Raw genomic sequence first — 14,638 nt, forward strand, 5'->3', positions numbered from 1 at the left:
TTGGTTCGCAGATCTGACGTGTCTATCCATAGACAGTCCTCTTCCACTGCCTTTACGACCAGATTTGTTAGTGCAGGGTCCCTGCCTAGATCCGGATTTACCTTGGCTGGCTTTGACGGCATGGCTCTTGAGTCTTCCATCTTAAAAGCGAAGGGTTTCTCTACTTCTGGGATCCAGACGATGCTAAGGGCAAGGAAGCCTGCTTCTGCCCGCATCTATCACAAGATTTGGCATTCATTTTTTCTTTGGTGTTCCCACAGAAATTATGACCCTAAGGTCTTCAAGGTCTCAGGCTGGGTTACTTAGGTCTTCGCCTGGCTACCTTGAGAGTTCAGGTTTCTGCATTGTCAATTTGGTTCCAGTGCAGAATTTCTCCCCTGCCAGATGTTAGAATATTTTTGCAGGGGGTTCTCCATCTGCAACCTCAGTTTGTCCCTCCGGTGGCACCGTGATATTTATCTTTGGTTCTCAGGGCATTGCAAATTGCTTCCTTTGAACCCTTGGAAAAGGTGGACCTTAGATGGTTGACAGCGAAGATGCTTTTTCTTCTCGCTATTTCCTCAGCTCGCAGAGTTTCTGATTTGGCAGCACTGTAATGTCGCTCTCCATATTTTTGATTTTTCATCAAAATAGAGCTGCCCTCCGTACTAGAGCGGGTTACCTTCCAAAGGTGGTGTCCCATTTTCATATGAACGAGGAGATTGTAGTACCTGCCTTTCAAGTCTTCAGACCTTTCTACCTTTCTAGGGGTGAATCTTCACTGGATGTGGTCCAAACCTTGCGTATCCACGTGGATCGTACCAACTCAATCAGGAAATCAGATGCTCTCTTTGTGTTAGCTGGCCAGCCTCAATTGTGAAAACCATATAACAAACAGACTTTGGCTCGCTGGCTGCGTTTAACTATTTCTCAGGTCTATACACAGGCTGACCTCCCTGTCCCAAACAAGATGACAGCACATTCTACTAGATCTGTGGGACCATCGTGGGCGGTTAGATATGGCGCCTCAGCTGAACAGCTGTGCAAGGCAGCCACTTAGTCTTCCGTCCATACCTTTACCAAATTCTATGCATTTGATACTTTTGCCTCCCAGGATGCTTCCTTTGGGCGGCGGATTCTCCTCTCTGCTCAGGAACGTCCCCACCCTTAAGGGAACTGCTTTAGGATGTCCCCAAGGTAGATCCTATGGACCCTGAAGAAGAAAATGAGTTATGGTATAACATACCTTAGTTAACTGTTTTTCTTCGAGGTCCATAGGGTCTACAGGGCATCCACCCTGACGCATCGGGCCTCAGTTGTTCCTTTCTTTTTGTATCACTGATTCCCTCTTCGTATTGTGAGAGTGTTTCTTGGGTACATTGTACTTCCTTCTCCACTTTCCGTCTCTTGTCGTTAGGCATGTTTGCAAACGGAATGCCTGTGGCTGAGGGTGGGGTATATAGGAAGGAGGACCTAAGCATGCACATTCCAATAAATCCACACTCGTGTCTCATGTAATCCAATGCTGGGGTGACACCTTGTAGGGGCACAGCGGCTCCAAAGACATATACTCAAATAAGGTGCACTCACCAGACTTGTATAGCAAACAGGGGAACTTGAATTCACATTGTAGTCATCTAACAAGATCAATCTTGTCAGATGACTACAATGTGCATAAAAGTTCCCGTTTGTTATACAAGTCTGGTGAGTGCATCCGGAAAGTATTCACAGCGCTTCACATTTTGTCATGTTACAACCTTATTCCAAAATGGAATAAATAAATTTTTGTCATCAAAATTCTACACACAATACCCCATAATGACAACGTGTAAAAAGTGTTTTTTGAGATTTTTGCAAATTTAATTAAAAAATAAGCCTAAGAAATCACATGTACATAAGTATTCACAGCCTTTGCCATGAAGCTCAAAATTTAGCTCAGGTGCATCCTGTTTCCACTGATCATCCTTGAGATGTTCCTACAGCTTAATTGGAGTCTACCTATGGTAAATTCAGTTTTTTGGACATGGTTTTGAAAGGAAAAAGTGAAGCACTGTGAATACTTTCCGGATGCACTGTATACAATAAGACTGAGAGGGGTATTCAATATGAACGTTAACTTCACTGCCGAAGTTAACGTTTCATATCTGAGTTTTTTTCTGCGATAAGTCTGCTGCGCGCTCCCGCTTATCCCCGTATTCAATATAAAATTAACGAAAACGGGAAACTCCGAAGTTGGATTTGCGTAAAGTTACAAATTTTTCCCTAAAATAATTGTAAGACCCCCCTAAAGTTGTAAAAACATGGGGGAACACTATGGGTACCCCCGTTTTAGCCTTTAATTGAAAGTCAGGGATTTAAATAGCCGCAGCAGGTGTTTTTTTCCAGACATTGAAGAAGTGATGCAGAAGAGCACTTAGGTTATTTTTTTCGTTTTTTTTAGTGGTCCCATCAAATTTGGGGTACATGAAAATGAGTACTAGCATATTTTGATGTCCCAAAAGTAAATTTTTAAAAATTCTGCATTTGTGCACCTGTCGCTATAATTCTATTCTAGAAAACACCTGCCGCATACTTGCAGAATAGCCCTGAACCTATTTCCCTATTGTTAAACAATTTTTCCCCATTTTTTTTTTTTGCACCTCAATTTTTAAGTAAATTTTTTGGGGTGTCCTTTTATTTTTTTTAACTTTTTTTGACACAGTTCTTTTTTAAATGTCATTCTCAGGGGTGCAGCCTATTTTTTTTAAGCCTGCACCCCTAAACCCCAATTCTGCACTTTTTTTTGACACCTATTCAATGGTGAAAAGTTATCACCGTTTTTTTATCAAAGACTTTTCAAAACTGCGATAAGTCTTTGAAATTGAATACGGTGTAAAACTAAAACCAGAGATGATAATGCAAAAAAGTGTAAAAGTGCGATATTAACGCAAAAAACGGACTTATCGCACCCATATTGAATACCCCTTTGAGTCTTTTCATTAGTGTTGTGGTTGTTCAGACTCTGAGTGCTGTCCATTAACTTGCCTTCGGTATACATCGTGGGACTGGCACCGGAGCAGGCTGTTCTCTATTTTTCTGAGTGCCGGATATTTGGATTTAGTATGTGTATGTATAATATATATATATACATATACATACATATATATATACATATATACATACATATATATATACATATATACATACACATATACATACACATATATATACACATACACACACACACACACACACACACACTCTCTCTCTCTCTGTGATAGCAGCTACCAGGTTTCCATAAGTATGACAGATAGTGTAGGACCTGCAGAGAAGTGGGGTCCTGTGATGTGGGCTGCAGGCTTAAATGCATTGATCAATCCATGAACCAAAACGCCATTATTTATTTATATATTATTGTGAGTGATTTAACAATGGTGAGTTTTCTGTTTTTATAGTTGAAATCTGCCCAATTTTGACTCCTTTTAAAAAAAAAAAAAAAAAAAGGTGCCCTCATTTAATGTGGTAGGTTTTCTAGTTTAACAAATGGCATTTCATGTTGGGTTACCATATTATTCCTACACATAAGCGTTTAAATTGAGAGGGTGAAAAGTAACAAAAAAAAGTGCATCATAATTTTCAAGTGCATATTTTTTTGTGAAAAAGCATAGAATCCTACTTTTTGCAATGTTTTAAAAGGTGCATTGATGCTGACACAAGAACCAAAGTATTTCTTGATGTTGTTTCTAAAAAAAACAATAAAAAAAACACACATATGCTTAAGTTCAATATCTTGAAAGTAAATTGAAAACAAACTTTTTTTGCCCATTTCAGTTTATTTTGAAGAGTTAAAATGAGCAAAAAGACTACTGATATTTTCTGAAAAGAACAAGGTATAAATTGTATTGGTAATGTATAAAACAATTTGGATTATTGATGTTGGAATGTGAGGAGTGTAAGTGTTGATAAATGGGCTCAGCACGGTACTCAGCAACAAAGGGATTAAGTCTCATTTTAATAAAGGCCCCAATATTCTAATTAGATGGATTCATATGTCTAGCCTGAACTCAGCAAAGAATAAGAAGATGTAAAGTAGTTTCTCCCTCTCATGCAATAAGGAAGGAGGCGCATGTGCAAATCAGAAATTCTAATTCTCTGTGTGCTCTACAACAGAGATTTTTGTGAGCTGAGAATACTGCAGTGATCTGGTCAAATTTCGTGAAAAATATTTAGGCATAGCCCCTTGGAGCTGTTACAGATATGTTCCACCAAGGCCTGGTGATAAAATATGAGGTCAGCCCTGGTATAGTGTACAATAACCCAGAAGGATGATTATCCCTCCCTCAAGCATGTCTTGTCTGAGGAAGACAATAAGGCATGGAAAACACTTTTCATGCCTTATGTAATCTGTCAAAGAACATTTAAATGGGATAGACTGAAGGACAATGGAATCATATCATCATTTAGGTGGAACTGGGAGTTACACATGGACTGAGCTCAAAACAGACATAGAACATACACATGCAGCATATCTATTAATCAGCAAAGTCTGCATGTGCGTCTTAAGGTGGGTACACACTATACAGATATATCTGCAGCTATACATGCAGATGATGGTCGCTCATACACACTGAACGGCCATCATCTGTGTCTGGCTGTGGGTCCCGGCAGCCAGGGGGCATGTCCCGCCCCCCTCACCGCAGCTGACGCAGTGTGTGTACGGGCGGTCTCTACACACTTGCCGATGGACAGATATGTCTGCAGACATATCTGTCCATCGGCTGTGCAGCACAGCCAATGCGATATGTCGGTGAATGACGTAGTTCACCAACATATCGCGGATACACACTAGCCGACGGGCAGCAGATATATTGGTCAATCAATTGACTGGCCAATATATCTGTCAGTGTGTACCCAGCATTATTGGCATCGAAAAAGATGCTTAGACTCGTACGGGACTAGGCGTGACTAGAAGGGCTGTTTAAAGTGGCTGCAGCCACAACGATAAAGGACACACCTGTATATCATTTGTAAAAATGTGCTATTCATATCAGTCTGAAGTATGTGTCTAGAAATGATGTCACAATATTTTAGAACTACCAAAGCAAAGTAAGGATCATAACATTAATATGTAAGTGTGCAAAGGTAAATCCTTGTGATATGTTATACAATCAAAACAAAAACTATTTAAGTTTTATTTCTAAAATTTTCACTACAAAACATACATAAACACATAGGTTATACGCAGATGACATGCCTATAGCTGAGATTAACATTTACTGCCTAGTCAGCAGCAGTAGCAAAATTCCATACTGCCAACTAAGCTACATACATGGTTATTTAAAGGCGTTTTGTCAGCAGCAACAGGTTTGTGAACAATGTTCTTTTTTTCTTCTTCTAAGTGTCCATATAGTCTTCAGGCACAATGAAAACAGATTTTTATTTTATATATAAAAAAAATATATATAAGTTTTCCAGCGTGGACAAGTGGACGTCTTCTTTCTTAGTCAAGTATGTCAAGTCTCCACTGAACGTTTTTGCAAAATTTTGGAACAAAGAGTTCAGGATCTGAAAGGTGCAATTGAGAAAACATATACACTTAGCAGAGTATACAATTTAGCTTTGCTGAGTTTAACAAAAGATAGTTAGACACACTGAACAAAACAGAAATAAGGATCGCCCATGGATGAAATAAGGAGAGTTATGGTAGACTTATCTTTGTTAACTCTCTTTCTTCGAAGTCCATATGGGAGACAATGGGGTATAGGTGGTGGTTAGGAGGACTGGACACCAACAGATAAAGCATTTCTGTCCCAGGATGCTCCGGTCCTTCCCCCTATACCCCGCCCACAGCCTGAGGCAATTCAGTTTTGTCAACAAGCCCAAGGCAGGAGCAAGATAGGAGAGAAGGAAGACTGGTACTCTTAAGAATCAAGCTCTCACACAATAGAGAAGGAAACCAGTGACCTAGAGAAGAAACCCGGAAACCCATAGAAGCCAGGTGCGTCAGGGCGAGCGCCCTGTGGACCCTATGGACTTTGAAGAAAGAGTTAACAAAGGTAAGTCTGCCATAACTCTCCTTTTCTTCATCAGGTTCCATAGGGCTCCACAGGGGAAACAATGGGGATGTCCCAAAGCAGTTGTTCAAGGGCGGGGATGCTCATGAACTGACAGGAGAATCCGGCACTCAAAAGGTAGCATCAAGAGAGGCAAAGGTATCAAAGGCATAGAACCTAAGAAAGGTGTGGACAGAACACGTGGCCGCCTTGCATAGTTGTTCGGCAGACATGTCACAGCGGGCTGCACACAAGGGACCCACAGAGCGAGTACAATGAGCAGATACTGTAACCGGCACAGGAAGGCCAGATTGCATTTAAGCCTGTGAAATAGTCATGCGAAGCCATCTGGCCAGAGTCTGTTTGTTAGCTGGCCAGCCATTCTTGTGGACTCCATAAAGGACAAAGAGAGAATCAGTTTTTCTGAGGGAACCAGTACGGTCCACTTAGATCCTCAGAACATGAACCACATCTAAGGAGGCCTTACCTGCTGAGAGGTCTGGTGATTGGAAGGCCAGAACTACAATTTCCTTATTAATGTGGAAACGAGAGACCACCTTGGGAAGGAAGCCAGGGCGAGTTCGAAGAACAGCCCTGTCCTGATGAAAGATCAGAAATGGAGAGTGACAGGAGAGTGACACAAATCTGACACCCTACAGGCAGATGTGGTAGCCAGAAGGAAAAGTGTCTTTGCAGTGAGCCATTTGACGTCTACTAAATCCAGGGGTTCAAACGGAGGTCCTTGAAGTGCATGGAGAACCACTGACAAATCCCATGGAGCAACAGGAGGGACAAAGGGAGGTTGTAGACTGAGGACACCCTGAAGGAAGGTGTGAACATACAGCAGTGGAGCAATTCTGCGCTGGAACAAGATGGACAGAGCAGAGACGTGCACTTTCAGAGAGGCCAGGCGGAGTCTGAGAGCCAATCCAACTTGAAGGAAGGCAAGGATCAGAGAAACCCAAAAAACCTGAGGGTCATAGCTTCTGGTAGCACACCACTGGAAGTATGTACCATATGCCACACCCGGTGATAGATCCGGGCGGAAGTTGGCTTGCACGCTCTGGCATGGTCTAGACCACGGAGCGAGAAAACCCTTTGGACCTTAGGAGGGATGTCTCAAGAGTCACGCCATCAAAGACAGACGGGCAAGGTCCGGATGTAGGCAAGGACCCTGAGGCAACAGGTCCAGCCACTGAGGAAGTTGGAGAGGAGCGTCTATGGAGAGACTTTGGAGATCAGAGTACCAATGGTGCCCCACCCGTGGAGGCTTGTGTCTGTGGTGAGGAGCACCCAATCAGAGATCCAGAAGGGGCGACCCTTGTTTAGGTGGGATGTCTGTAACCACCAGGAGAGGGTAGACGAACTTCTGGAGAGAGGACCATCGGCTGGGATCTGATCAGATGGGGCAACCCATTCCACCTGGAGAGGATTAAGTGTTGTAGGGGCCTGGAGTGGAATTGAGCGAACTCCACAATGTCGAAGGTGGATACCATGGACCCCAAGGTCTGCATTGCTGAGTGAATGGACACTCTGTGATTGTGGAGTAACCTGCGCACTCATTGCTGCCGTGCAGAGATTTTGTCTGCTGTCAGGAAGATTCTGAACTTGAGAATCCAGAAGGGCTTCCAGATGTGCCATACTTTGAAGAGGGGTCTAGGAGCATTTTTCCAGTTGATCAACCAGCCGTGTTTTTGTAGAAAGGCCATGGTTATCTGAAGATGGCGGTGAAGGACCTCTGGAGAGTGTGCTAACAGCAAGAGATCGTCCAAGTATGGGAGTAGTCTGACCCCCTGACGACAAAGATGGGCCGCCATAACTGCCATGATCTTGGTAAAGACCCGCGGAGCTGTAGAAAGCCCAAAGGGCAGTGCTTGAACTTGGAAATGTTGCTGTAGGACAGCAAACCAGAGATATTGCTGATGAGAGGGTGCTATAGGTACAAGTATGTAAGCATCCTGAATGTCCAGAGACACCATAAAGTCCCCAGGTTCCATAGCTAGGACAATAGAGTGGAGGGTTTCCATAGAAAACCTGGGCACTCTGATAAACTTGTTCAGAGACTTGAGATTGAGGATAGGCTGATGAGACCCATTGGGCTTCTGAACCAAGAAAAGGGTAGAGTAATAACCGGTCCCTCGCTGTGACCGGAATGATCACCCCAGAGTGCAGCAAGGACTGAATGGCCGTCTGGAGGAGCATGGCTTTGCTTGGTCTGATGGAGGGCCTGTGTAAAAGTACTGCTGGGGGCTCCGTCTAAGAAATGAGAGGGCGAACCCGTGAGAGACCACTTCTGGTACCCAGGCGTCTGTGGTGATCTGACGCCAGAACTGGGTGAACTGAAGAAGTTGGCCTCCCACCCAGGGATCTTTCCAGGGGGAGGCCTGCCCAGTCAGGCTGAAGGCTTGTCCTCGGATTTAGCAGCTGGACGTCTAGTAGCCCAGGCCTTCTTGATCCTGGGCTTGGAGGCCTTTGTGGAAGCTGACTGCCGTGGAAAGGACTGACCCTTAGCTTTTCCCTGGGGACGAAAGGACCTAAAGGATAACATCCGAGGCCTTGGTGTAGATGCTGAGGGCAGGAAAGCCGTCTTAGAAGCTGCCAAGGTAGCCACAATCTTGTCCAACTTTGGGCCAAACAGGATCTCCCCAGTGTAAGGCAGTGATTCCAAGGCCTTCTTAGAGTCCGTGTCGGCCTTCCATGAACGAAGCCAAATGATACGAAGCTGCATCCCTGATGTGCGAGATGTAGGACAGCTGTTCCTGAGAAGCAATGAGTTCTCTAGAGCATCTGCCCAGCTCTCAATGGCTTTGGCCACCCAGGTAGTAGCCATGGCTGGACGAGTAATAGCGCATGTAAGAGAATACACAGTTTTAAGATCAGCTTCAATCCTTCTATCCATCGATTTCTTTAAGGAGGATGCTGTAGGAATAGGTAAAGTAGAGCTTTTAACTAGACGTATCACGTGGGAACCCACCGTTTGGGGAACTTTCCATTTAGCGCAATCAGCTGCTGGAATAGGATAAAACCAGGCGTTTTGGCAGCTGGAACTTTTTACTTGGCGTATTCCATACCTTGCTCATGAATTGAGAAACCTGATCAGAGTGAGGAAATTCCACCAAAACCACTTTGTCACTTAAAGAGTGTCTCTTTTGCCTTAGAAATGGGCTCTGCATCTTCTATTTGAAGAACTGATTTGACAGCCCTGACTAGTGCAGGTACATTCAATTTAGACTGAAGCTCCTCCTCCCCTGAGGGGGACTCAGTGAGAGAGAGATCTGTGTCTTCGGCCTCCCCAGATGATACCTCAAAATCTGAGAACTGTGTTCAGTGAACCCCCTATATACCAGTATCCCAGTTTAGTAGTTTTACTGGGTAAGGGCCTCTCACTTTGCAACATTTGTTGAAAAGCTGTAGAAGTAGCTGCTAGACTGCACTGAGGTAGGGAGCATGTCTACCCATGGAGGAGGCATAGGAGTTACTGGTATCAGTGGGTGTACCTGTTGTGGCAATCCCATCAGGGGAGCTACCGCAGGGACTACTAGGCGGTCCGGAATTTTTGCCAACACCTGTGAAAAGGAAGCCCAGAGGAGTTCCTGAGCAGGGGCTGACTGGACTGAAGCAGCATAAAAGATGCACATAGACCATCTTGAATTAATTCCTCCTGGGTTAATCTTTCTGAACAGGACCTGCAAGAGACCAGTATAGGATCAGCAGCCTGCCTTTGCTAGACATAGCTTCAAGGATAGTATAACACACAATATGGCACTGAGCAGCGTGCAACACACACAGTATGTGACAGCCTTCACAAATACAGGTAGATGTGAAGTACAGTGAACCCCCTATACACTAGTATCCCAGGGTTATTGTGAAAGAAAGGTATAAGCTGACAGTAGAGAGAAAAAACAGACAGCAGAGCTATCACAAGTCACATACAATGCAGAGTATAAAATATAACCGCAATGGGCACTAGATTCAACTACACAGACCGCAGTGGCTGGTAGGAATTAACGCTGTAGAACCTGGCTCCTGGGAGAGGCATACAGGGAGACTGGACTCAGCGTTCCTAGAGACCCGTGGCTGCTTTGAAGAAAATGGCCGCAGTGAGTCTCTGAGGGGACGGAGGGTGAAGGAGGAGCAGCTCAGGGGAGGCAAGACCGCAGTTGAATGGTGCCCTGAGCTGGGGGAGGGGCCGCAGGGAGAGGGCTGACCTCCCCTATGCTGACATCAACCACCAGGTCCCTGACCTCTGTTTATTCCCTGAGCCAGTATTATTTTATGCCCTGCTGGTCTAGTGGTGTCCCGGACGAACCAGTGTCTACAACAGCACCTCCGGTGTGTCTCTTGAGACCGGAGGTAAGACTGCGCATAGACATGGATTCCCGCCTTACCTGTCCCGGCTGTAGTCTGGGGTCCTCCCGTGGAGCCACGCTAGCCAGAGTCACCAGTACCCCACCATAAGTACCAAACCTGGGTCTGGAGTTGCGGCGCCGGGAAGGGGTGATGGAGCAGAAGAGGACTGCCTTGTGCTGCATGCTCTTCAGTAAGACCAAATAAAAGAAAACATAAGATAAAGCTTAGGCTGCTTAAAAGCAGCCCCACTGTGCAAACGGTGATCCAGCTTCTGCCGGACACCAACGACAAACCGTAGCATCCTGGGACAGAAAAGCTTTAACTGTTGGTGTCAAGTCCTCCTAACCACCACCTATACCCCATTGTCTCCCCTGTGGAGCCCTGTGGACACTGAAGAAGAAAAGTAAATTCACTGAATATGTTCAGTAGATTAGTGAAAATTATTACTTTTTAGATAAGCTCTATTTTTTAATGTACAAGGCTGTAAAAATTAAAATATCCCTATTTAGAGCACTCTGGAGAGAGTTCTAAGACTTCGAAAGTTTGGATAACAGGTATTTCAGAGGATGAGCTAGCCATTTATTGAAGGAAAAATATTAGTGCCAATATAAATCACTTGAAGAGTGTTACAATTGTTGAGTGTGTACTCCTTTGCGGTCATCAGCAGTTTCCATTCGAGGAACAGCATTCTCTATTGCAGAATATGACATGTCAGGTGGAATGGCCAGTACATGACGTTTAATATTGTCTTTCAGATCTGAAAGGGTATGACATATTTCCCAAAAGACCTGGTTCTTTAATTTGTGTCACCACATTGCCTTATGGCGACAAAGTTTGTAATTAACACATCTTTTGAAGTACCTTTTGTCCAAATTTCTCATCATTACAAGCCTTAGAATTTGTTCCAGAATGCGCCAAGTAAGAATATCTGCATTTTATTTGTTTATAAATATTTCTATGCACTGCAATCTAATGCAACTTACCAATTTACCTTGCACAATTCTGAAAAACTGTGTTTTAAGTCTACTTGAACATCATACAGGGTACAAAGCATACACAGAGAGAGAGAGAGAGGTATAAAAATATCTGTCACACACTTTGTCGCATGAGAAAATACTGCTTCCTGTTGCCCTACTGTAGAGGCTAGATAGAGGCGGCACTTAGGCATCAATGAAATCAGTGGAGGATACCAAGTAATGAATACCGACGTTTCTAAACATTTATGTATTTTCCCCAGGGTACAAACACATAATATAAAAGACTCAAAATGCCCCAGCGCGTCATTTTGCTACCTATCCACATGTACTGGCAACAGTCAGATATAAAATCATAGATCATGTGCCACACATAATAAGAGGGGGTTATGGGGACAAAGGCCTATTGGATTTTTAGGCTTGATACTTTAGCCCTGCAAGGTCTAAATGAAACATTCTTTCAGGGGCATATCTACCCCTTGGCCAGGGGATGGCGCTCGCCAGGGGCACCGACTAAGAGGGGGGGAGGCGGTGCCGCCCACGGGCAGGGATTAGGTAGAATCATGGCCATAACTATGGCGGTGCAGTCGATGCCACTGCACAGATCACAAAATGCCCTATTACGAAACCGGCTGCCGCGGTGATCTCTATTTACCAGGCGCCGCTGCGATGCATGTTGCTAGCGGTGCGCCCGGCCCACAGGGATTGAGATGTGCCCCAGTGTGTCTGCTCCCAGCGCTGGTCAAGCAGCAGGCAGCGCCAGTTCAAATTTGATGCCGACCGCAAGCAAATCATGGCTCATGGACTGGCAGCCAATCAAAAACAACCCCGGTGAGCCAATCACGACGGCTTGCAGCATGCGATATCAGACACATGTTAAGCGTAGCGTTCTGTTCAACCCCGGTGGTTAAGACAAAAAGACGTCAGGTGAAGAGATCCGATGGCCATGGAAGTTGGCCAGAACATAGGTTGGCCACTAAAGAAGATAGGAGGTGCCAGCCTGATGAAGAAAAGAAAAGGCGACGCCAAGAATATGAAGACCGAAGAGTGATGCAGGTGGTAGGAAGCAAAAAGCTAAACGGAGCGCACTACTGCAGCCTCTCTCAGCTTACCGGTAGGCGGCCTTGGCCACCAGTAATTTACCCCTCTCCCCAGACTTCCAGGTGTCGCACATTAGGCCGATGGGTGCAATCAGGCCTCAGGACTATAGTACATGTTAGGTGGGCAGAGGACCCGTGCCACAAGTATGTGAATTTTGGCATTAGGTTCAGGTAACTTTCTGTGCCTTAAGGTAGTCAGGCAATAGCCTGAGCTCCTGGTGAAAGGCTGGGCATTAGGCTCAGGTCACTTTCTGTGCCCAAAGGTAGGCAGGAAATAGCGAGTCCCTGGAGAGTGGCTGGGCATTAGACACAGTCCACTCTTTAGTAACAGATAGTGCGGCATAATGTGCTATAAGGGCAACTACTGTGTGCCATAACTTTGAATAAGTGGCACAAGTATATAAGGAGTATTACTGTGTTGCATAATGTGAATAAGTGGCTCTAATGTGTGGCATAATGAAAATAAGGGGTACTACTGTGTGGTGTAATGTGAATAAGGGGCACTACTGTGTGGTGTACTGTGGATAAGGTTACACTATTTGAATTGGGGGTACTTTTGTGCGGCCACACCCCTCCCCTGTGAGGCCATGCTGTCCCTACTTAAAATGGAGGGGGGACCAGTCACTTACTTTGCCAGGGGTGCTCGGACCCCTAGATACACCCATTATATCGACTGTTCACAGATCTATTTAACCAAGCAAATAAGAGGTGCTTTAAGTATGACACCTTTATGGCTTCAGCTACAAAATTCACATTAATCACTGTGATTTTTGTTTCTAATACACAGTGTTTTATGTAAATTAATCATATTCTTTTCGTTTTTATTTTTCTCTCTTTATATTTAATGTCTATCACTTCACATCATATTAAACCTCCTTACACTGCTGAAATGTACTCTTACCTTGTCCTGTAGGTTTAATGATTTTTTGTTGTTGATATGAAGTCATTATACTATTGGCAGTTGAATGAGGACCTAAAACCTGTAATAAAAATGACCAGTTATTTCTAGATTAAGTTAGAATAAAAAATAAAAAAAAACCCTTACAGATTGTTTGTATGTAGCCATTCTCATAACCTAGGTGTGTTTTGCCTTCACTTGCAAGTGGAAAACAGAAAGGTTTATCTTTAATCTCCTTTGCTTAAAAATTGTTGCATTGAGGTATTATATAAGCCAATGGCAACTTTCCTCTGGACAAAAAGAATAACTGGTGCAAGTAGGAGTGTTTACATTACAAAAAAACTTCCTGAAATGTTAGTGAAACAAGTAGCTACAATAAGACCAGTTGTGGAACCATTACTGCTTTTAATACACCCATCAGTCATAAAATTAAAACCACTTGCGTCATATTGTGTAGGTCTTCCTTGTGCCACCAAAACAGCTCTGACCCATCGAGCCATGGACTCCACAAGCCCTCTGAGTGTCCTGTGGAATCTGGCACGAGGTGGGGCCTCCATGTCTCAAACTTGTTTTTCTATCACATCTCACAGATGCTCTATCGGATTGAGATCTGGGGAATTATGAGGCCAAGTCAACATCTTGAACTCTGTTATATGTCTCAAACCATTCTTGAACAATGTTTGCAGTGTGGCAAGGAGCATTATCCTGCTGAAAGAGGCCACTGCCATCAGGAAATACTGTTGCCGTGAAGGGGTGTACATGAATGCCAGGACCCATGGTTTCCCAGCAGAACATTGCCCAGAGCAGACACTGCTTCCGCCGGCTTGCCTTCTACCCGTAGTGCATCCGGGTGCCATAATTAATAATTCAACTTTAAACAACCATTCTTGTATATCTATTTTTTATGCATGGACTGGTACAAACATCCAATTTCCTGCTTAGAAACCGCAATCATTATGCACTGGATAAACTCACTGGAGTTGCAGCATTTATCGGTGTACATGGAGTCCAGATGTTTGGTACAGATTTTTCCATGAAATGGAGCAACTCATCGTATGTTTGTTGGAGGTCCCTGGCTTCTATATCATAACGGAAGAGGACAAGCACCTTCAAGAGGCTGTTCACCTCACCTACAAAGACAAACGTAGGTATAGATGGCATTCTTATTGACTCTTCGATCTTATCAGTATTTGCATTTCAAGGTCATGTTTTATCAGTGACAATATTTTAACATTCAAATTTTATTTTATTTTTTCGTAAAATTCTGACTCTACAAGGGTATCCTAGTCTCCACCTTGTGGACAC

At 44.1% G+C, this 14,638-nt stretch overlaps 1 protein-coding gene across 2 annotated transcripts in view; it reads right to left on the reverse strand.

Moving 5' to 3' along the window:
* Positions 1 to 3,795: 3,795 nt before the first annotated feature.
* ELP1 (elongator acetyltransferase complex subunit 1) overlaps positions 3,796 to 14,638 on the reverse strand; it is a 120,895-nt gene continuing 110,052 nt past the window's right edge. For both annotated transcript variants that reach the window (XM_088448384.1, XM_088448383.1), the window contains exons 35-37: positions 14,309 to 14,463; positions 13,337 to 13,415; positions 3,796 to 5,523 (exon numbers count right to left, since the gene is read on the reverse strand). In XM_088448384.1, coding sequence (XP_088304510.1) covers positions 5,459 to 5,523; positions 13,337 to 13,415; positions 14,309 to 14,463 — 299 coding nt within the window. In that variant the 3' untranslated portion in view covers positions 3,796 to 5,458. The remainder of the gene's footprint in view (positions 5,524 to 13,336; positions 13,416 to 14,308; positions 14,464 to 14,638) is intronic.

Source organism: Taudactylus pleione, unplaced genomic scaffold, assembly GCF_031769625.1.
Source record: "Taudactylus pleione unplaced genomic scaffold, aTauple2 ptg000454l, whole genome shotgun sequence".
NCBI classification, from domain to species: domain Eukaryota; kingdom Metazoa; phylum Chordata; class Amphibia; order Anura; family Myobatrachidae; genus Taudactylus; species Taudactylus pleione.